Raw genomic sequence first — 24413 nt, 5'->3', positions numbered from 1 at the left:
CGGATCAGCTTCGGAACTCAGGCATCTCTTCGGAAGTCCCATTTTCTTGATTCGTAGAAAATCGGTGTAAATTGCAAAAAAGTGCTTTAAACAAAATAATAATAATATAATTATCTAAACCCACTCAGATACAGTACGTAGTTTTAACTTTACAAACTGAGTTGTTCACGTTTTAAGATTCAACTTTTTTTGGGTAGCCTGTGTGTTGCATAATAATCGATGATCATTCGGCTGGTTTGACGTGCATTGGTGAACATGTCACTTGCAAATATTCAGAAAATCATACAAAATGCAGCAAATATCTCACTGAAATAGGAGAAATATCTTACACAAATAGTCCAGCTTACTTACCAGGTGCACTTTCTTGTAGTAAAAAGCAAACGTCTTAGCGAAGTTTGTGGTTTTGCCCTCCTCAAGGCGCCATGTCTGACACATGGTCTGATATTCAAGAACACAAACGAAAACAGGAGAGTTTGCGCGAGAGATTACAGAAACGGCGAAGGGAAAGACAAGGGATAGGGCTTAGTGAAACAGATGGCAAGTAATGTGCAATAGGGATGTGCCTTGAGGTCTTATTAGATCAAGCAAAGTGTGTGTGTTTGGGAGGGGTGGGGGGGGGTAGTCTTTTTGTATATCTCTTGTCAGGAGCCGTAACACAGGGGCGGTAAGGGTTAGGGTTTTTGTGACCCGTGAACTGCCTTTTTTGTTTATTGTGAATCGTGAAAAGGACAAATTGAAAACCATGATCCGTGATTGCTACCTTCGCTGTGATTCGCGAATGGCGAAATTTGATTAGCGTAAATCGTGATCTATGCTCTTTAAAAATCGTGAATCATGATTTCCTAGTAAAGATTGTTTTTTTTTTCGTCAGTTAACTTGAAACATAATTTCCGATTTTTGAAACGCAAGAAATGTCAGGGACCCCATTGAATTCAGAGTATCCCTTATCTTCTTATGCATATTTGCTTGTGAGAAAAGACAAATGGTATTGTCCTGTCAGTCAAAGCATTTCCCATCCATCTCCTGTCAGGCTGTCTATCTGTTCGTCTGTCTTCTTGTTTGATGTCTATCTCTCTCACTATCCCTTAGTGAGTCCAAAGATCTTTGTTTCTATCAATTTTGAAGTTGTCTGTTCTATGCACAAAAGGGACAAAACAAATCCTAGACTCCTTTGTCCTTATTGCTAAGGTTCGTTGTTGATGCACTTTTTTGTTGCTCATCTAATAGCAGCTGTATCTGTTTTACTTTAAGGTGCCACAACACCCCAACTTTCACCTGAATCCATTTCTATTTTCTCAAGGTTCATCAACACCTCCACCTTCGTCACCTCAATCCATAGAAGACAGCAGCAGCGGGAAAAAACAACCAGAATTTGTGAAAGTTGACCCTCAGCTGGAAAATAGTCTCATCGCATGTTTATGGGACTCCACCTTTATTTTTCCTGTGGATTCAGTCGTTATCACCAACCACTTAAAAAATCAGGTATAACTTGAATAAAAAAGGCGCAAAAGGATACCCCAAAATTCAGATATCTGTGATAGATATGATAAGACTATGCCACATGCGACATAAAGCATAATATTGCATATGCTTGGGTTTAATGAGTCATGTTTGAAGGGATGTTTTAACATTATTTTGAAAGGTCAAATTCAGTGGAAATGCAGAAATAATGCATTCAATCTTTCAGCCACAAATGATATTGAAATGGATTGAGAATTATACTGTATGTTCAAATCTTGGAATTGCATATACTATAGATTAAACTAACTACATCTTTTGCTTTTTATGAAACATTTATTGGGAAATTCATTCCTCTCTGTTTATTATATTTGGGTGAAGGTAAGAGGACGATTTTACATTGCTTTGTTATACAATCCAATTTTTTTTTTCAGGAAAATGCTGTCAACCCTACCAGAGAAGCAATACAAAACTTACTAGAGAAGCTTGCTATCCAGGATTTTATCTGGTGATTAAATTTCTTTCTTTATTTTTTTTTGTGATGTAAAAGTTTATTAGTGGTGCAGGGTTCAATCCTGGGTCAGATCAGCTTGAGATTTTTTAGAGGTGTAAAAACCCAAATTTCTTCATCACTGTAAATTGCTCATTTTCTCGAAGAAGGATGTTAATTCAAGAGGTCTTTGACAGCTCATCATTACCCTGTACCCTGTGGTGTAAAAGAGCCATCTTACCATTTTTATTGACATTGCTTATACGCTAAAGAGTACTGTAACTCACACTTCTAATTCTTTGCATTTTCAAATGGATGAAACCTGAATCCTAGCAACTGGATGACAGAATTGTGAAAGTACCTATCAATTTCTATAATGGACATTTAATGAATCTCCACATGTCATGTTGTTATTCAGCATAAATATTCTACTAGATTTTAAGTCCCCATCTATAATCCACTGCAAAAATACACAAATCATAAAATAAAATATCCATTTTTTTCCAGAATATGTCATATCTCTCCAAAACTTGTGTTAAAGAACATGATTTGGACAAAATATAAACCTTAGATGTATTTGTACTCCCTTTGTCCGAGTACTGTAGCTTGGCAGGAATTAATCTACACCTGTTTACCATAATACCACTTATCAAGTGACAAAACTAATTAATTTGTAATATGTGACATATTTTCTTGCCACCTTATTTTCCATTTGAAGAATTCATTTGAAGAATTCATTAACAAATAAATTACTCAAGTTATGAGCGTACAGGTTTGAGTAACTGAGAGATTGACCTGTAAAAGTGTTGATGGAGGGGGAGCCAAATCTGCCATGTTTTCTGATTACAGAATAACAGCTGAGTGGTATAAACCAAACGATTTCTTGATGAAGGAAAAATACAGTTGTTGTCCTTACCTCTCTGCCACATTCAACTTGTGGAGTTCTTTAGATTTGATTTCACCACACCCATCTTTCCCATTTGAACTATGGGTTCGATCTCTGTCGTCCTTGCCCTGAACTTGCGAATCTAGGGCATGTGTAAGAATACACAATCCCTTATTCTCGAAAGCTGTTTTTCTAATCGCCCCCTCAAAAGCGGTTAGCAGGAACATCAGCCTCAAATCAAAATAAAATACATCTTGAGGGACGCTTTTATCGGCCCAGTTTTTTGAGTCTGTACTTTTATCGGCCTAGTACTGTAACTCACACTTATTGTGATTGTAAACCATGCGGAGCAGTCTGTTTACTAACAGTACAAATCAACAAGTAAAGCTAGTCACATGTGAAATTCATTTGATTATGTCTTGCAATGTTCGTTTGCTGTACAAATAACTATATTTTGTCTATGTTCATATCTTTCGCTTTTCAGTATAAAGCCAGGGACTGCTCAAGATGGTAGGCCCTGTGTGATTGTGACAGAAAAAGACCATTCTAAGGTATGAACTGCAGATATCTGTGCTCAGTCTACATGTGTCAAAGCTTTAAAGGAGATTGTTATTTGTCCTTTTGAATCTTTAAAAGGGAGAGTGTTACAGGTTTTGTATGCCATTCAAGTCTAACCAAAGGTGTGGTTGTTTGTTTTCTATTCAAGTCTGACTAAAGGTGGGGTTCTTTGTTTTCTATTCAAGTCTGACTAAAGGTGGGGTTCTTTGTTTTCTATTCAAGTCTTACTAAAGGTGGGGTTCTTTGTTTTTTATTCAAGTCTGACTAAGGGTGGGGTTCTTTGTTTTCTATTCAAGTCTGACTAAAGGTCGGGTTGTTTGTTTTCTATTCAAGTCTGACTAAGGGTCGGGTTGTTTGTTTTCTATTCAAGTCTGACTAAGGGTGGGGTTCTTTGTTTTCTATTCAAGTCTGACTAAAGGTGGGGTTCTTTGTTTTCTATTCAAGTCTGACTAAGGGTGGGGTTCTTTGTTTTCTATTCAAGTCTGACTAAGGGTGGGGTTCTTTGTTTTCTATTCAAGTCTGACTAAGGGTGGGGTTGTTTGTTTTCTATTCAAGTCTGACTAAAGGTGGGGTTCTTTGTTTTCTATTCAAGTCTGACTAAAGGTGGGGTTCTTTGTTTTCTATTCAAGTCTGACTAAAGGTGGGGTTCTTTGTTTTTCATTCAAGTCTGACTAAGGGTGGGGTTCTTTGTTTTCTATTCAAGTCTGACTAAAGGTCGGGTTGTTTGTTTTCTATTCAAGTCTGACTAAGGGTCGGGTTGTTTGTTTTCTATTCAAGTCTGACTAAGGGTGGGGTTCTTTGTTTTCTATTCAAGTCTGACTAAAGGTGGGGTTCTTTGTTTTCTATTCAAGTCTGACTAAGGGTGGGGTTCTTTGTTTTCTATTCAAGTCTGACTAAGGGTGGGAGGGTGGTGACAGGGTTTGTTTGCCAATCATGTCTGGCTTTAGATGAGGAATTATTTAAGAGGGTTTATCTCTTAACCTAATTTTGTGTCACTCCTTGCACTCCCTACCTGGCTACATATCTCAAAATTTTCAATCTTTCTTCTGATTTCCATAGTTAGATGCTGTGGCCCAGGAGCTAAACCTAGCAGGTATGGGTGTGGTCATGATCATGGGTGTAGACTTGTATGGGTCATGCGTATGGTGAAAAACATTAGAACATGAATTAATTCACATAAATTGGTGCATCTAAAAATTTTAACATACATCAGTACATACATTGGTACATAATACCAGAATGTGGGGAAGTTAATTACCCCTCTTATGAGCTCTGGTATGGGTGTGGTCATTTGTTTTGGTTTGGTCATGTGTATAGGCGTGGTGATGTATGCATGTAATGTACTGTACATTAAACCAGGTGTCATGGACTCCAACTTGTTACTTTATACAGACAGTTATCATGGAGAGTAAATATTTCTGCACGATGACTGTCCCATCTCAAATATTCTGAACTGAAGATTGTATTCAGTTTTTGAAATATGAAATGGTGATGTTTTTTACACAGACAAAACAGCTAATACGAGAAAGAGAAAGCGAGAAAGGTACAGTTGAAAAAACTTGTATTGTATTTTAACATTGCACTCATTTGCAGAGCTTTTATAACTAAGTATTAAACTTTTATTGCTTGAATCAATTGAAATCGTTGTGCTTGTTATTGTCTGGCTCTAGGTAATTGTTCTATCTTGACAAATTGTATACAGTGTTTTTTATTTTATAACTCATAGAGAATTTAGTTCCTAACTTTATCTTTACTATTTTTATGTTTTTTTAATGGATGCTGTTTAGCATGTACAGTATACATAGTTTTGATTTTATGCACATTATTGAGCTTTAGTTTTTATTTTATCTTTGCTGCTTGAATGGTTAGTGAGTCGTCTGATGCTGTTAAGGATGTTGTGCCGGCCAAAGTCAAGGAAGAAACCCAAGATGACCTACAGGTGAACATTCAGTGCATCACTATTTACTGCATTTCTGTAATTTATTAAGTGTTATTTTTTATTTATTACCAGAAACTTCTCTCCCAGCCTACAATGAAGGAACAAGAGGTAAAATTCTGTTAATTTTTTGTTGACTTCCATGATCTTTCTTGAATATCTGACCCAAAGCTAGTGGGGGTGGGAAGGTTCACTCAAATGAACAAATATCAAGTAGCACTACATTGAGCTGAATATGTAGAGACAACAGTACAGAATTGTTAGAGATTCCCTCAATCTTTCACTCTTTTTTGCTTGTATTCTTTCCTGTTATTATTTACAGAACATAATCCTCTCATTCTAGGGTACTGGGTAAGCATTTAGGCTTACATTAGCATCAATCCCTAAGTTCTACATAGTTCTTTGCTGATTTTAACACAGAAAAAAATACTTGGCAATATATTATAAGTTTTGTATTCTTTTTTTTTTCGAAAAAGTACAGTATGATATGTAGAGCAATAAATATTGGATATTTTATGAGAAAGTATTCTCTGTTAACTGTTGTTTGACAATTGGGGCAGTGCTTCATATACTTATAATTATAATCAGGAGTTTTTTCCTTTGATTGCAGAGCAAAAAAGTTGGCCTAGACATCTTGGATCTGTTGAATGTGCCATCTCACAAGGTGAGTTAACACAGACAGGAGGAGTAAAGAGGGGTAATTATAATTATTTTTTCTTATTCTTTTGAAGATGTCTTCAAATCAAGAATTTATGTTTTGTATTGAAAATTAAAATATCTTGCCATTTTGGCAAATTTTCCGGGTATTATTTTATGCTTTATTTCCCTACTGTAATATGCATCTAACTTGCATAGATTTTTTATGTACTGTACTGTTTTATAAAACAGCTATAATTAGGTTTTCTTGGGTTTTAAGGTCACTGTGGTATGGGGATGAAAGTTCATGACAGAAAAAACATGACTTAACATTTCCAAATAAGCTCATTTCACATCAAACAAGGCAGTAAAATTTTCTTTTTCTTTTTGAGTAATATCCAGCAAAATATAAAATGCAAGAATTTATTTTAAATTTATGCAACGTTTTGTAAAGTGTAATTGAAATTAGAGCTTTTCTATCCTGAGCTCATACATAGCGAAGGATGACCAAGGAAATATTCTATTAAAAACCCAAAATCTGGGTATGTGCATTTCAGTCTCACATTATTTGTGTTTTGAAAAGGGAAAACCAGTCCGAAATACAAGGGACTAATGGCCATTGTAAGAATTTGTACCCCCTTTCTCCATCTCTTCAAAGTGTGCATGTTCAGGGTTTTTCTGTCATGTCTATAGAAGCCCATCCTCATGTTATATTCATCTGATTGGTGAAATGGCTATTGAATAATTTATTGATTGTTTTTAATGTTCCACTAAAACATATGTCACCAAAGTCGAATACATGTTGTTTTAGTAAATCACACTTTCCCACTTTCCATTGTATTTAAGGAGCAAGGCATAGCCCAAAAGTTCAAGTCGCAGGGCGGGGCTTTTGTCCATGAGTTCTGTGAACATGGGACACATGAAGACTGCCGTAAGAATAAAAAACATGGGCAGCCATGTAAGAAAGTCCACTTCAGGAAGATCCTACAGAAACACACTGATGGTAAGTCCACTTCAGGAAGATCCTACAGAAACACACTGATGGTAAGTCCTCTTCAGGAAGATCATACAGAAACACACTTATGGTAAGTCCACTTCAGGAAGATAATAAAGAAACACACTGATGGTAAGTCCACTTCAGGAAGATCATACTGAAACACACTGATGGTAAGTCTTCTTCAGGAAGATCCTACAGTAACACACTGATGGTGAGTCTACTTCAGGAAGATCCTACAGAAACACACTGATGGTAAGTCCACTTCAGGAAGATCATACAGAAACACACTTATGTTAAGTTCACTTCAGGAAGATAATAAAGAAACACACTGGTAAGTCCACTTCAGTAAGATCCTACAGAAACACACTGATGGTAAGTCTTCTTCAGGAAGATCCTACAGAAAGACACTAATGGTGAGTCCACTTCAGGAAGATCATACAGAAACACACTTATGGTAAGTCCACTTCAGGAAGATCCTACAGAAACACACTGATGGTAAGTCCACTTCAGGGAGATCATACAGAAACACACTTATGGTAAGTCCACTTCAGGAAGATAATAAAGAAACACACTGATGGTAAGTCCACTTCAGGAAGATCATACTGAAACACACTGATGGTAAGTCTTCTTCAGGAAGATCCTACAGAAACACACTGATGGAAAGTCCACTTCAGGAAGATCCTACAGAAACACACTGATGGTAAGTCCACTTCAGGAAGATCCTACAGAAACACACTGATGGTAAGTCCGCTTCAGGAAGATCCTTCAGAAACACACTGATGGTAAGTCCACTTCAGGAAGATCATACAGAAACACACTTATGGTAAGTCCACTTCAGGAAGATAATAAAGAAACACACTGATGGTAAGTCCACTTCAGTAAGATCCTACAGAAACACACTGATGGTAAGTCTTCTTCAGGAAGATCCTACAGAAAGACACTAATGGTGAGTCCACTTCAGGAAGATCCTACAGAAACACACTGATGGTAAGTCCACTTCAGGGAGATCATACAGAAACACACTTATGGTAAGTCCACTTCAGGAAGATAATAAAGAAACACACTGATGGTAAGTCCACTTCAGGAAGATCATACTGAAACACACTGATGGTAAGTCTTCTTCAGGAAGATCCTACAGAAACACACTGTGGAAAGTCCACTTCAGGAAGATCCTACAGAAACACACTGATGGTAAGTCCACTTCAGGAAGATCCTACAGAAACACACTGATGGTAAGTCCGCTTCAGGAAGATCCTTCAGAAACACACTGATGGTAAGTCCACTTCAGGAAGATCATACAGAAACACACTTATGGTAAGTCCACTTCAGGAAGATAATAAAGAAACACACTGATGGTAAGTCCACTTCAGTAAGATCCTACAGAAACACACTGATGGTAAGTCTTCTTCAGGAAGATCCTACAGAAAGACACTAATGGTGAGTCCACTTCAGGAAGATCATACAGAAACACACTTATGGTAAGTCCACTTCAGGGAAATCCTACAGAAACACACTGATGGTAAGTCCACTTCAGGAAGATCATACAGAAACACACTTATGGTAAGTCCACTTCAGGAAGATAATAAAGAAACACACTGATGGTAAGTCCACTTCAGGAAGATCATATAGAAACACACTGATGGCAAGTCCACTTCCGGAAGATCTCACAGAAACACACTGATGGTAAGTCCACTTCAGGAAGATCATATAGAAACACTGATGGTAAGTCCACTTCAGGAAGATCATATAGAAACACACTGATGGTAAGTCCACTTAAGGAAGATCATATAGAAACACACTGATGGTAAGACCACTTCAGGGAGATCCTACAGAAACACACTGACGGTAAGAAGGCAGGTCAGATGACCTGTGTTAAGTGTTGTCTACTGTATACTGAGATGTGTTTCTGTTGTTTTGTATCAGAGACTCTTGGAGACTGCTCATTTCTTAACACATGCTTTCATATGGACACATGCAAGGTATGTAAATTACTTGCACAAATATACAGAAGAAACCTTTAGTTGCCATGCAGAGTTGAGGGGGGTACAGGGTGTTACCCAAGGGCTGGGGGTGGGGGGCTCAAAGAGTTTTCCAGGGGGTACACAAAGAGTTTTTCAGGAGAGAAGGGTACAGAGAGTTTTTAGGAGGGACACAGCAACCCTCCCAAGGGGACTTAGCTATAAACATTTTGGGGGAGGTCAGACAAAGCGCAAAATTACATCCCTCAACATGCCCACACCCAGGTATCCCCCCAAAAGGATTATTTGGTGAGTTTTTTTTAAAGCTTTAATCAAGAAATATTTTCATTTTTAGTTTTGTGTATGGTTAGGTGGCAGTTCATGGCTGATAGTTTTTATTCTGACTTGGATGAGAGATCTTCTTTCTTTTTCTTTAGTAAATTTTAAAGGAAAACAAATTGCATGTCATTCTAACAAAAATTAGCTAAACCTGTAATAACCATTATTTTACCTGTTTTTATAGTATGTACATTATGAGGTAGATTATAATGACATGGCAATGAAGAGGAAAGAAGAAATGGAGAAAGACAAGCTAAAAGATGAGGTAATTGGTAGGCTTTTTTGCAAATAATCTTTTAAGATCTCTTTTAAAATCACCAATAGACTTATTTATTTTGTAAAAAAATCACAATGTCAAATTAAATGCAAGTTTAATTATGCTCTTGAAATTTCACATTTGGGTCACAACATTTCAATTGACCATAACATGTAAAAAACACAATTGTTTTCCTTCTGTATCAGGAACTTGGCGGTACATTATATGTTTTTTGTCAATCATAAAAGATTTACAAATGCAACCCACTTCATTATAAACTCTAATTCTTTAGCTATAAAATTGTATTTGGCACAGCATTTTATCATGAACTGAGACCTTTTAATTGTCTTTTTATAGGTCTCATCATCAAAGGAAGATTCTGGGAAAATTATTCTCTATCCTCCACAGGTAGGTGGTTGATATAATTATTATAATTATTGATATAATAATTAATTATCTTCATAGGTTGAATACTGTAAAAATCTAACTTATTACCCTCCATAAATTGTGGGTCACATGTCAATTGCAAAATCTATGTCTTTTAAATCTACATATAGCTGTTTAGTGGCGTAAACAACATTGTGTATATCTGTTCTAAAACCTGAGAACTGAATCTTATTATATATGTTCATCATTCACTTCAGATGCTCATTTTTGCACCCAGCTTCCAATAAGACCCCTTTGAATGAATTATGTTTATTTCACTCAATATGTTTCTGATTCAACCCTTGATTTGTGGGCGAAGCGACTCCTATAGACATGTGCAAGACAGCCTTGTAGGCGAAATAACCGGAGTACCTTTGATAGCCCACCACCAAGGCTAAAATTATGTTTACGGTATTTGCAACCATGAAGTAATGCAATGAGACATGATTGAATAGGTTTATTCATATATAATCTCAAAAACACAGTTAGTAACAGTTAAATTATTTAATCAGGGGAAAATCTCTTGATGGGAAAGGGGGGGCGGGGTTGCACTAACACATAAAACATACAGTATGCCAGGAGGTAAATCTGGGGAATTTTGTACACCCCACACATTTCTTTTAAAATTTTTATCTGAGCAGGTGCTAATCCCACATGGATCCACCACGGTCAATTCCAGGTGCTAAAAATTCAGATACAAAAAGGATAAGAATATCAGTTCCTCAGCAGCTTGCCACACCCTTTCATTACTGTTTTAGTGGATATCTTGCGATGTGCGCTCACTTCAGATGGACGTTCTTGGGAAGTTTTCCGTTATCATGGCCGACCCTCCTTGGGACATCCACATGGAGGTAACTGAGAAATTTCACATTTGTCTTTTTTTTATGATATTTCATCCGACAAACATAGAAATATACATTCTTGGCTTAGGTCTGAAGTCCTGCGATTACTCAGTCCAGCCCTTGCCATAGGTTTAAAGATGTCCTCTTTTTTATCATATTCTTATTGCCTCGTAATCTTGTTGGTAGCTGCCTTATGGGACAATGTCTGATGATGAGATGAGGAACCTTAGCGTCCCCTCTCTTCAGGACAATGGCTATATCTTTCTGTGGGTTACTGGCAGGTATGAATCATCCCACTTTAATGTGATATGTTTATATCAATTTCAAATAAGGTTGCTCTTAAAGATCCATGTATTGCAACCCGCATTGGTACATGGGTACAAATAAATGGCTATATACTGGTCTTTGAAGTCAATTTGAAAATGTTAATTTTAAAATATACTTCCCACATGCAAACACAATAAAGATTTGAAAAAATAATAATAATGAGCTCTATAACGCACCCATCTTCCCACCTTCTTGCTTTTTCTTTACATCTTGCACTCTAACAGGGCCAGAGTTTATCAAATGTTTTTTTTTTCTTCTATCCACATAGCACCAAAGGGAATCCTGTAGGTACTCTGTTTCGGCCATCCTTTTAGCGTTTGCGTGTGGGGTGACAACCCATGGGTATGTGATCTAAATCCCAACATTTCATTCAATAAATATTGCATGAATATTGCAAAAATAAACAAGGAATACCTTTCATATACAGTAAAGAAATGCTCGGAACTATGGCAGAGACACTGGTGTTGCTTAATTACAATCATGAATAATTTTTTAATTTGTTTAACAGAGCTATGGAGCTTGGTCGAGAATGCCTTGAAATTTGGGGGTAAGTTTATTGTTTCACTTACAAAGCAACTCATAAAGTATTGGACATAATTGTTCATTGTAGCCTACATTTGATGATCGATTAAAGTGTATATAATAGGAAAATATTAATAATTATTTGCCTATCACTTAATAACATCATGATGTTTCGGCAATGCTGGCTTTATCAGGAATAACTTTATAAATCTGTTTTTCCGGATGAAGGTAGCATTACCAAAACGTTGTGAAATTATGCTTAGTGATATAAAATAGTTACTGATTTATCCCTAGCATCTAATAATCACTGTGCAGCAAGTTATCTAAGTTGCTATTGATGATTGCATTTGGTGTTTGAATCACAGCTATGAACGGTGTGATGAGTTGATCTGGGTGAAGACCAACCAATTACAACGACTAATTAGGACAGGACGGACCGGACACTGGATCAACCATGGAAAAGAGCATTGCTTGGTAAGCCATCAGGAGAATTGCATGATGGGATATCAGGACAGATGCATGATGGGATAACAGGAGATGTATGATAGTATATCAGGAGAAAAGAATAATGGGATATCAGGGGACATGCATGATGGGATATCAAAAGAGATGTATATTGGGATATAAGGACAGATGTATGATGGGATATATGGACAGATGTATGATGGGATATCAGGACAGATGCATGATGGGATATCAGGACAGATGTTTGATGGAATATCAGGACAGATGTTTGATGGAATATCAGGACAGATGTTTGATGGAATATCAGGACAGATGTATAATGGGATATCAGGACAGATGCATGATGGGATATCAGGACAGATGTTTGATGGAATATCAGGACAGATGTTTGATGGAATATCAGGACAGATGTATAATGGGATATCAGGACAAATGTACAGTTGTGTAATATTGCCAACAGCCACACCCGCCGCAATTGTGAATAAATCTGCTTTGATGCCTAGTCCTTTGTGGGAGATTGTGGCTCTGACTTAAAAGTCTATAAGCGGTTTTCTTCTTTCTATAAGACTATAGGTTCATTAAAGATTCTAGCCGTATGAGGCTGAGATCCGTGATAAGGTGCCAGTTTTATAAGAATCTTTAGAAGATTCTGTTTAGCCTGGTGGAACCTCTTGACAATTTTTAAGATTCGTTTATTAGATGCCACGTTTGCCTTTAAGCACATTTTGCCTGTCTGTGAATTCAACACTCGCTGTTATGTGTGTTATGAAATTGCGTTACCGTATCTAGAATGAGTTGCGGATTTCGGCTTAGAAGGTGGCAAGTGAGGAATTTGTTCTCAACGGGCGAAGGCCATCTCTCTAGATACAAACCCTTCTTAACTGGTGGCAAGAGGAGAGAATGCGTGTACTGAAAAGTTTCAGTAAGCTATGGACATCAAGGATATTTAAATCCATGAATCTTTCGCCCTTATAGACTTCTGATGAAGTACCTAAAGTGCGTAGTGTCTTAGAGATAACACCTTTGCTTGAGCGTTATATGCCGCAGAAATGGATCTACAGAGGACGATATACGCTAGACGTGGTTTATGAGGTGACAAAAACCTTAGGTGACATATATGTCTTTGTGGTGGAATTTGTCTTTCTTTAATGTTTCACGTCTATGGGAGGGGGGGGGGTGAATAGGGGTATGTAAATCCACCGATCTGCTACATTTTCGGGGCAAATCCGTGGATCCGCAGATATTTTTAGATCCGCATGGTTTGACAGATAAACAATAGCATAGATTGAAATTCATTTAAAATCCGAAATTCGACCATCAAAGCAGTCAAAATCCGAAATCTGTGCCCAAATTGTCAGCAGATCCGTGATCCGCCGTATTTCCAAAATCTGCCAATCCGCTGAAATAATCATCAAAATCCGTAATCCGTGAGCATTTCAGGGCTGAATCCGCTGATCCGCGAACCTATTCACCCCCCTCCCCCCTGGGAGCGTTGCTCGACCTGACATAAGCGCTTTCTTTGTGCATGTAAAGTTTCTAAGAGTTATTTAGGACAAATCTGCAGTACAGCTCACTCCTGTTTTAATAGATTTCTTAAAATCAAACAGGAAGATTTGAGGCTGCCAAGAATCGCCACTGTAACTCGTAAAATATAAAGTGCACTTTGGCTAAATCTGGCTAAATCTTGGCTAAAAGAGGGCTCGCTCATCTCGTCTAAGGTGCCTGCCGATGTCATCGTTTGATGGAAAATCGGCGGGCAGTTATAGCGTTTACAAGACCGGTTTCGGACTCTTAATGAAGAGACCTTCGTCAGTTGTTTTTCACTAGCTTGCTAATGAGGACTTCGTAAAGTATGCACGATTACCGGATTGTAACAGGAAGTCACGGGCCCGGTCAAATTAGCATTTTACACTATTTCGATCCGTGTCAGTTTAAGGTAGGCTATGTTTTCGAAAACAAAATGCCCATTGTCAGTGACACGGTCGCGTGGTAGCGCTATTGTTAAGCCGTAGGAAGCAAAAAAGACAGATATTTCTATCAGGAAGATTGAAGAATTGTCAACAGGTTCCACCCGGCTAAACAGAATCTTCTAAAGATTATCACCTTATCACGGATCTCAGCCTGACGTATGGCTAGAATCTTTAATGAACCTATAGTCTCTTATAGAAAAGAGAAACCGCTTATAGACTTTTAAGTCAGAGCCACAATCTCCCACAAAGGACTAGGCATAAAAGCAGATTTATTCACAATTGTGGCGGGTGTGGCTGTTGGCAATATTACACAACTGTACATTTGTCCTGATATCCCATCATGCATCTGTCCTGATATCCCATTATACATCTGTCCTGATATCCCATCATGCATCTGTCCTGATATCCTATCATACATCTGTCCTTATATCCCATCATACATCTGTCCTTATATCCCATTATACATCTCTTTTGATATCCCATCATGCATGTCCCCTGTATGATGGGGTTAGAGGACAGATGTATGTTGGGGTATATAATTTTAATGGTGTAATGGACAATGTATGATTATGATTAGATTGGAGTTAAAGGCGATACCACTGGGTTCAATCGGGGCATGGACTGTGATGTTCTCGTTGCTGAGGTAGGTGATCTCTCTTGTCTGCTTCTTCTTTTCTTAATGTTTCCTATGTACCTTTAAAGATGAAAAACAAAATAAACCGAGCATGCATGAACATGTTTGTTTGAACCATTTTATCATCTAAGTGAAATAAAAAAATTCAAATAAATTAATGATCGATTGAGTATCGTAAAATAAGGTGTTCATGGTTTAGGTGGCTTCATTATAACAGGTCATGTAAAATGACATGTTCAGCACTAGACTCCCCCACAGACAGCTTTAGCACAGAAAGCACTAGAAAAGAAACAAGCTGCTTGGGGACCCTGTGGTTTGCATCTGGCATTGTGGCATCCCCTACGGGAATTTGTTAACCACAGAAAGCCCAGGCACTATATTCGAATGGATTCCTATTTATTAATAGTTTTCTGACATTTTGAGATGCCTGTGCAGGACTCTTGTACCATTTGGTATTTCTTAGTAAATGAGTATTTTACTAGCGAGTATTGGTATTTCCTAGTGAATGAGTATTTTACTAGCGAGTATTGGTATTTCTTAGTAAATGAGTATTTTACTAGCGAGTATTGGTATTTCCTAGTGAATGAGTGTGTTACTAGCGAGTATTGGTATTTCCTAGTGAATGAGTATGTTACTAGCGAGTATTGGTATTTCCTAGTGAATGAGTATGTTACAAGCGAGTATTGGTATTTCCTAGTGAATGAGTGTGTTACTAGCGAGTATTGGTATTTCTTAGTGAATGAGTATGTTACTAGCGAGTATTGGTATTTCCTAGTGAATGAGTATGTTACTAGCGAGTATTGGTATTTCCTAGTGAATGAGTGTGTTACTAGCGAGTATTGGTATTTCTTAGTGAATGAGTATGTTACTAGCGAGTATTGGTATTTCCTAGTGAATGAGTATGTTACTAGCGAGTATTGGTATTTCCTAGTGAATGAGTATGTTACTAGCAAGTATTGGTATTTCCTAGTGAATGAGTATGTTACTAGCGAGTATTGGTATTTCCTAGTGAATGAGTATGTTACTAGCGAGTATTGGTATTTCATAGTGAATGAGTGTGTTACTAGCGAGTATTGGTATTTCCTAGTGTATGAGTATGTTACTAGCGAGTATTGGTATTTCCTAGTGAATGAGTATGTTACTAGCGGGTATTGGTATTTCCTAGTGAATGAGTGTGTTACCAGCGAGTATTGGTATTTCCTAGTGAATGAGTATGTTACTAGCGAGTATTGGTATTTCCTAGTGAATGAGTATGTTACTAGCGAGTTTTGGTATTTCCTAGTGAATAAGTATGTTACTAGCGAGTATTGGTATTTCCTAGTGAATGAGTATGTTACTAGCGAGTATTGGTATTTCCTAGTGAATGAGTGTGTTACTAGCGAGTATTGGTATTTCCTAGTGAATGAGTGTGTTACTAGCGAGTATTGGTATTTCCTAGTGTATGAGTATGTTACTAGCGAGTATTGGTATTTCCTAGTGAATGAGTGTGTTACTAGCGAGTATTGGTATTTCCTAGTGAATGAGTATGTTACTAGCGAGTATTGGTATTTCCTAGTGAATGAGTGTGTTACTAGCGAGTATTGGTATTTCCTAGTGAATGAGTATGTTACTAGCGAGTATTGGTATTTCCTAGTGAATGAGTATGTTACTAGCGAGTATTAGTATTTCCTAGTGAAGGAGTATGTTAATGGCGAGTATTGGTATTTCCTAGTGAATGAGTATGTTACTAGCGAGTATCGGTATTTCCTAGTGAATGAGTATGTTACTAGCGAGTATTTGTATTTCCTAGTGAATGAGTGTGTTACTAGCGAGTATTGGTATTTCCTAGTGAATGAGTATGTTACTAGCGAGTATTGGTATTTCCTAGTGAATGAGTATGTTACTAGCGAGTATTGGTATTTCCTAGTGAATGAGTATGTTACTAGCGAGTATTGGTATTTCCTAGTGAATGAGTATGTTACTAGCGAGTATTGGTATTTCCTAGTGAATGAGTATGTTACTAGCGAGTATTTGTATTTCCTAGTGAATGAGTGTGTTACTAGCGAGTATTGGTATTTCCTAGTGAATGAGTATGTTACTAGCGAGTATTGGTATTTCCTAGTGAATGAGTATGTTACTAGCGAGTATTGGTATTTCCTAGTGAATGAGTATGTTACTAGCGAGTATTTGTATTTCCTAGTGAATGAGTGTGTTACTAGCGAGTATTGGTATTTCCTAGTGAATGAGTATGTTACTAGCGAGTATTGGTATTTCCTAGTGAATGAGTATGTTACTAGCGAGTATTGGTATTTCCTAGTGAATGAGTATGTTACTAGCGAGTATTGGTATTTCCTAGTGAATGAGTATGTTACTAGCGAGTATTGGTATTTCCTAGTGAATGAGTATGTTACTAGCGAGTATTTGTATTTCCTAGTGAATGAGTGTGTTACTAGCGAGTATTGGTATTTCCTAGTGAATGAGTATGTTACTAGCGAGTATTGGTATTTCCTAGTGAATGAGTATGTTACTAGCGAGTATTGGTTTTTCCTAGTGAATGAGTATGTTACTAGCGAGTATTGGTATTTCCTAGTGAATGAGTATGTTACTAGCGAGTATTGGTATTTCCTAGTGAATGAGTATGTTACTAGCGAGTATTGGTATTTCCTAGTGAATGAGTATGTTACTAGCGAGTATTGGTATTTCCTAGTGAATGAGTATGTTACTAGCGAGTATTGGTATTTTCTAGTGAATGAGTATGTTACTAGCGAGTATTGGTATTTCCTAGTGAATGAGTATGTTACTAGCGAGTATTGGTATTTCCTAGTGAATGAGTGTGTTACTAGCGAGTATTGGTATTTCCTAGTGAATGAGTATGTTACTAGCGAGTATTAGTATTTCCTAGTGAATGAGTATGTTACTAGCGAGTATTGGTATTTCTTAGTGAATGAGTATGTTACTAGCGAGTATTGGTATTTCCTAGTGAATAAGTGTGTTACTAGCGAGTATTAGTATTTCCTAGTGAATGAGTGTGTTACTAGTGAGTATTGGTATTTCCTAGTGAATGAGTATGTTACTAGCGAGTATTGGGATTTCCTAGTGAATGAGTATGTTACTAGGGAGTATTGGTATTTCCTAGTAAATGAGTGTGTTACTAGCGAGTATTGGTATTTCCTAGTGAATGAGTATGTTACTAGCGGGTATTGGTATTTCCTAGTGAATGAGTATGTTACTAGCGAGTATTGGTATTTCCTAGTGAATGAGTATGTTACTAGCGAGTATTGGTATTTCCTAGTGAATGAGTATTTTACTAGCGAGTATTGGTATTTCCTAGTGTATGAGTATGTTACTAGCGAGTATTGGTATTTCCTAGTGAATGAGTGTGTTACTAGCGAGTATTGGTATTTCCTAGTGAATGAGTATGTTACTAGCGAGTATTGGTATTTCCTTGTGAATGAGTATGTTACTAGGGAGTATTGGTATTTCCTAGTAAATGAGTGTGTTACTAGCGAGTATTGGTATTTCCTAGTGAATGAGTATGTTACTAGCGGGTATTGGTATTTCCTAGTGAATGAGTATGTTACTAGCGAGTATTGGTATTTCCTAGTGAATGAGTATGTTACTAGCGAGTATTGGTATTTCCTAGTGAATGAGTATTTTACTAGCGAGTATTGGTATTTCCTAGTGTATGAGTATGTTACTAGCGAGTATTGGTATTTCCTAGTGAATGAGTGTGTTACTAGCGAGTATTGGTATTTCCTAGTGAATGAGTATGTTACTAGCGAGTATTGGTATTTCCTAGTGAATGAGTATGTTACTAGCGAGTATTAGTATTTCCTAGTGAAGGAGTATGTTAATGGCGAGTATTGGTATTTCCTAGTGAATGAGTATGTTACTAGCGAGTATTGGTATTTCCTAGTGAATGAGTATGTTACTAGCGAGTATTGGTATTTCTTAGTGAATGAGTATGTTACTAGCGAGTATTGGTATTTCTTAGTGAATGAGTATGTTACTAGCGAGTATTGGTATTTCCTAGTGAATGAGTGTGTTACTAGCGAGTATTGGTATTTCCTAGTGAATGAGTATGTTACTAGCGAGTATTGGTATTTCCTTGTGAATGAGTATGTTACTAGGGAGTATTGGTATTTCCTAGTAAATGAGTGTGTTACTAGCGAGTATTGGTATTTCCTAGTGAATGAGTATGTTACTAGCGGGTATTGGTATTTCCTAGTGAATGAGTATGTTACTAGCGAGTATTGGTATTTCCTAGTGAATGAGTATGTTACTAGCGAGTATTGGTATTTCCTAGTGAATGAGTATTTTACTAGCGAGTATTGGTATTTCCTAGTGTATGAGTATGTTACTAGCGAGTATTGGTATTTCCTAGTGAATGAGTGTGTTACTAGCGAGTATTGGTATTTCCTAGTGAATGAGTATGTTACTAGCGAGTATTGGTATTTCCTAGTGAATGAGTATGTTACTAGCGAGTATTAGTATTTCCTAGTGAAGGAGTATGTTAATGGCGAGTATTGGTATTTCCTAGTGAATGAGTATGTTACTAGCGAGTATCGGTATTTCCTAGTGAATGAGTATGTTACTAGCGAGTATTGGTATTTCTTAGTGAATGAGTATGTTACTAGCGAGTATTGGTATTTCTTAGTGAATGAGTATGTTACTAGCGAGTATTGGTATTTCTTAGTGAATGAGTGTGTTACTAGCGAGTATTGGTATTTCTTAGTGAATGAGTATGTTACTAGCGAGTATTGGTATTTCTTAGTGAATGAGTATGTTGCTAACGAGTATTGGTATTTCCTAGTAAATGAGTATGTTACTAGCGAGTATTGGTATTTCCTAGTGAATGAGTATGTTACTAGCGAGCATTGGTATTTCTTAGTGAATGAGTCTGTTACTAGCGAGTATTGGTGTTTTTTGGTAAATGAGTATCTTCTTCAGGTCCGTGAGACAAGTCACAAGCCTGACGAGATTTATGGACTGATAGAACGTCTTTCACCAGGAACAAGGAAGATAGGTTTGTATGGAGTTCTGTTACATAGTTCTGTGTTGAGTGATGTGGTCTGTGTTGAGCGATGTGGTCTGTGTTGAGCGATGTGGTCTGTCTGGAGTGATGTGAGATATGTCTCTATCAGGTGCGTACCCAGTATGGGGGGTTTCCATTGAGGAGGAAGGGGGGTGTGCAGTCATAGTTATTTAATGATTTATTTAAAGATTCCTTAATAAGAAATGATGCACTGCCTGTGCACCCCCCTGTGTACGGGCCTGTGTATGGAGTGACGTGAGAGGTCTGTATGGAGTGATGTAAGAGGTCTGTATGGAGTGATGTGAGAGGTCTGTATGGAGTGATGTGAGAGGTCTGTATGGAGTGATGTGAGAGGTCTGTATGGAGTGATGTGATAGGTCTGTATGGAGTGATGTGAGAGGTCTGTATGGAGTGATGTGAGAGGTCTGTATGGAGTGATGTGAGAGGTCTGTATGGAGTGATGTGAGAGGTCTGTATGGGGTGATGTGAGAGGTCTGTATGGAGTGATGTGAGAGGTCTGTATGGAGTGATGTGATAGGTCTGTATGGAGTGATGTGAGAGGTCTGTGTTGAGTGATGTGGTCTGTTTGGAGTGATGTGAGAGGTCTGTATGGAGTGATGTGGTCTGTATGGAGTGATGTGAGAGGTCTGTTTGGAGTGATGTGAGAGGTCTGTATGGAGGGATGTGGTCTGTATGGAGTGATGTGAGAGGTCTGTTTGGAGTGATGTGAGAGGTCTGTATGGACTTATGTGAGAAGTCTGTATGGAGTGATGTGAGAGGTCTGTATGGAGTGATGTGAGAGGTCTGTATGGAGTGATGTGAGAGGTCTGTATGGAGTGATGTGAGAGGTCTGTATGGAGTGATGTGAGAGGTCTGTATGGAGTGATGTGAGAGGTCTGTATGGGGTGATGTGAGAGGTCTGTATGGAGTGATGTGAGAGGTCTGTATGGAGTGATGTGAGAGGTCTGTATGGGGTGATGTGAGAGGTCTGTATGGAGTAATATTAGATAGGTCTGTCTGGAGTGATGTGAGAGGTCGGTATGGAGTAATGTGATAGGTCTGTATGGAGTAATATTAGATAGGTCTGTATTGAGTGATGTGAAAGGTCTGTCTGGAGTGATGTGAGATATGTCTCTATCAGGTGCGTACCCAGTATGGGGGGTTTCCATTGAGGAGGAAGGGGGGTGTGCAGTCATAGTTATTTAATGATTTATTTAAAGATTCCTTAATAAGAAATGACGCACTGCCTGTGCACCCCCCTGTGTACGGGCCTGTGTATGGAGTGACGTGAGAGGTCTGTATGGAGTGATGTAAGAGGTCTGTATGGAGTGACGTGAGAGGTCTGTATGGAGTGATGTAAGAGGTCTGTATGGAGTGATGTGAGAGGTCTGTATGGAGTGATGTGAGAGGTCTGTATGGAGTGATGTGAGAGGTCTGTATGGAGTGATGTGATAGGTCTGTATGGAGTGATGTGAGAGGTCTGTATGGAGTGATGTGAGAGGTCTGTATGGAGTGATGTGAGAGGTCTGTATGGAGTGATGTGAGAGGTCTGTATGGGGTGATGTGAGAGGTCTGTATGGAGTGATGTGAGAGGTCTGTATGGAGTGATGTGATAGGTCTGTATGGAGTGATGTGAGAGGTCTGTGTTGAGTGATGTGGTCTGTTTGGAGTGATGTGAGAGGTCTGTATGGAGTGATGTGAGAGGTCTGTATGGGGTGATGTGAGAGGTCTGTATGGAGTGATGTGAGAGGTCTGTATGGAGTGATGTGGTCTGTATGGAGTGATGTGAGAGGTCTGTTTGGAGTGATGTGAGAGGTCTGTATGGAGGGATGTGGTCTGTATGGAGTGATGTGAGAGGTCTGTTTGGAGTGATGTGAGAGGTCTGTTTGGAGTGATGTGGTCTGTTTGGAGTGATGTGAGAGGTCTGTATGGAGTGATGTGAGAGGTCTGTATGGAGTGATGTGGTCTGTTTGGAGTGATGTGAGAGGTCTGTATGGAGTGACGTGAGAGGTCTGTATGGAGTGATGTGGTCTGTATGGAGTGATGTGAGAGGTATGTATGGAGTGATATGAGAGGTCTGTATGGAGTGATGTGAGAGGTCTGTATGGAGTGATGTGATAGGTCTGTATGGAGTGATGTGAGAGGTCTGTTTGGAGTGATGTGAGAGGTGTGTATGGAGTGATGTGAGAGGTCTGTATGGAGTGATGTGAGAGGTCTGTATGGAGTGATGTAAGAGGTCTGTATGGAGTGATGTGAGAGGTCTGTATGGATTGACGTGAGAGGTCTGTATGGAGTGATGTGAGAGGTCTGTATGGAGTGATGTGAGAGGTCTGCATGGAGTGATGTGAGAGGTCTGTATGGAGTGATGTGAGAGGTCTGTATTGAGTGATGTGAGAGGTATGTATGGAGTGATGTGATAGGTCTGTATGGAGTGATGTGAGAGGTCTGTATGGAGTGATGTGATAGGTCTGTATGGAGTGATGTGAGAGGTCTGTGTTGAGTGATGTGGTCTGTTTGGAGTGATGTGAGAGGTCTGTATGGAGTGATGTGAGAGGTCTGTATGGAGTGATGTGGTCTGTATGGAGTGATGGGAGAGGTCTGTTTGGAGTGATGTGAGAGGTCTGTATGGAGTGATGTGAGAGGTCTGTATGGAGTGATGTGAGAGGTCTGTATGGAGTGATGTGAAAGGTCTGTATGGAGTGATGTGAAAGGTCTGTATGGAGTGATGTGAGAGGTCTGTATGGATTGATGTGAAAGGTCTGTATGGAGTGATGTGAAAGGTCTGTATGGGGTGATGTGAGAGGTCTGTATGGAGTGATGTGAGAGGTCTGTATGGAGTGATGTGAGAGGTATGTATGGGGTGATGTGAGAGGTCTGTATGGAGTGATGTGAGATAGGTCTGTGAGGTGATGCAGACTATTTGCACACAGTCTCTTTATAATTCCAATCTTTTCTTTCTTACAGAACTGTTTGGTCGCCAGCATAATGTCCAGCCCAATTGGTGAGTTCCAATGGAATGAGAGGTCGTTTTATAAGACTCCCATTACCGTCCAAATATATACTGTAGTCAGTAGAAGCCTCGTTTCCGCTTAGTCCGCACCCCTCCCCCGCCAGCCTACGGGCCCAAGTATTCGTGATTGAGTTCCTATTTGTTTTTTACTTGCTTGTTTGACCTTGTTTGCGTAACATTGTTTGCGTGACCGTACTTCAGTTTCTTTACCTGTTTGCGTGACCCTACTTTTTAAACTGCTTTGCTTCAGGATTACCCTGGGGAACCAACTGGACGGAGTGCGGTTGCTTGATCCGGAGGTTGTCGCTCGCTTCAAAAAACGCTACCCCGACGGCAACCCCATGACAAAGAAGCCAAGCTGATGTCGAGAGAAGCCATGTGACTGATTTTAACAGAAAGCCATGTCAGTGCTGATGTCACAGTTTTATCGGAACTGGTACTGATGACGAGAAAGACATTGACTGATTAGGGAAAGGTCTAACAGGAAGATATACCAGTTGATGTTAGTCGTATATATCGGAACCCATGTCAGTGCTGATTTCAACGGGGAGCCATGTGACTGCTACTGCCGAAATCAATTTATACCGAAAACTAAGTCACTACTAATGGTACAGTTATGCTATATAACTGCTATTAAATGTGGGAGCTATCAAGCGTCGTATTATCCATGAGCCGTATCCAATGCAAATGCAAGCATTTAAAATTTATTTTATTTTTATTTTATTAGCTTTGCCACAATAGGCGGGGTAGTCGCAACAGCATGGCCATTTACTGCGGACTCTTTAAAAACTACATAATTACAACAGATAATAGAAGATGTAAAAAGACTATTTACAACAAGTTACAGGACGAGCTAGACTACGGCATGAATTACAATTAATACAGACAGTTTTGTACGTACGCGGATCTTCTGCGTCGTAGAAATCTAAGGCGGCAAAGAAGTAGTCTAGAATGGCTGATTTGAAAGAGCTTAAAGAAGAGTAGTTAATCAAGTTTAGTTCACTGGAGAGTTCCATATCCTAGTTGTACGGACAAAAAAAGATTTCTGATATGTTGTAGTTTCACACTTAGGTTCAGTGTACTTTACACAGTTTAGGGAGGATCTTGTTTGCCTTGTGCGACGTATAGTAGGGAGAAGTGACGGATTTAGGTTTAGAAGTTCATTGGTCATTTTAAAAAAGAATACTAAGTCCAGGTACTCGTGCCAGTAGGTTAAAGGGAAAAGATGCAGAAATCTGAGCCTAGAGCTGTATGATATTTATGTAAAAAATGAAAGTTCCAGTATGTACTTAGTGGCACGACTCTGAATTCTCTCCATATTTTGTATAAGGCCTATTGCCTGAGGGGCCCACACCTGGGTGGAGTACCCCAAGAGCGGTCTTACTAAGGTAATGTATAGGAGGCGCCTAACATTTGTGTTTTTTAAGAATCTAGTTATCCTTCTTATGTAGCCCATCAGTCTATTTTCGCGAGATGTTTGGTTTAGGACGTGATTGTTCCATGTTGAGTCGTCTGACACGAGCACCCCCAGATCACGCTCTGTCTTCACTTCCTCGACTACTGTGGTCTTTATAGTATAGTTCGTCACGACCGGCTTCATCTTCCTTGTAAACCTTTGAGCTTTACACTTGGTCTCGTTGAAGACAAGTCCAGCGTCGGTTGCCCAGGCGTCCATACGGTCTAGGTCTG

General features: G+C 38.7%; 1 protein-coding gene across 2 annotated transcripts; it reads left to right on the top strand.

The window, feature by feature from the left end:
* The first annotated feature begins 217 nt into the window (after window positions 1–217).
* Window positions 218–24012, top strand: LOC5518041 (N6-adenosine-methyltransferase subunit METTL3). Of its 2 annotated transcripts, none has more exons than XM_048720714.1 (21): window positions 218–537; window positions 1301–1482; window positions 1893–1966; window positions 3319–3385; window positions 4452–4485; window positions 4899–4935; window positions 5262–5331; window positions 5404–5439; window positions 5939–5992; window positions 6811–6967; window positions 8885–8940; window positions 9443–9523; window positions 9872–9922; window positions 10699–10791; window positions 10969–11063; window positions 11618–11656; window positions 11997–12105; window positions 14644–14709; window positions 19630–19705; window positions 22679–22715; window positions 22975–24012. In XM_048720714.1, the coding sequence occupies exons 1-21, from the start codon at window positions 423–425 to the stop codon at window positions 23084–23086; spliced, it is 1641 nt and encodes a 546-aa protein (XP_048576671.1). In that variant the 5' UTR covers window positions 218–422; the 3' UTR covers window positions 23087–24012. The 2 variants fall into 2 exon arrangements, with proteins under 2 accessions (XP_048576671.1, XP_048576672.1); XM_048720715.1 differs by having other exon boundaries at window positions 218–541.
* Window positions 24013–24413: the final 401 nt, after the last annotated feature.

Source organism: Nematostella vectensis, chromosome 13 (genome assembly GCF_932526225.1).
Source record: "Nematostella vectensis chromosome 13, jaNemVect1.1, whole genome shotgun sequence".
Taxonomy (NCBI): Eukaryota; Metazoa; Cnidaria; class Anthozoa; order Actiniaria; family Edwardsiidae; genus Nematostella; species Nematostella vectensis.
This window is presented reverse-complemented; position numbering and strand designations above follow the sequence as displayed.

Excerpts from the sequence above, each read along its gene's own strand:
- LOC5518041 (XM_048720714.1), top strand. The coding sequence starts at position 423 with ATGTCTGACACATGGTCTGATATTCAAGAACACAAACGAAAACAGGAG. Across the intron at positions 5,440-5,938 it reads CTACAATGAAGGAACAAGAG|AGCAAAAAAGTTGGCCTAGA; the intron begins GTAAAATTCTGT and ends CTTTGATTGCAG. Across the intron at positions 8,941-9,442 it reads TTCATATGGACACATGCAAG|TATGTACATTATGAGGTAGA; the intron begins GTATGTAAATTA and ends CTGTTTTTATAG.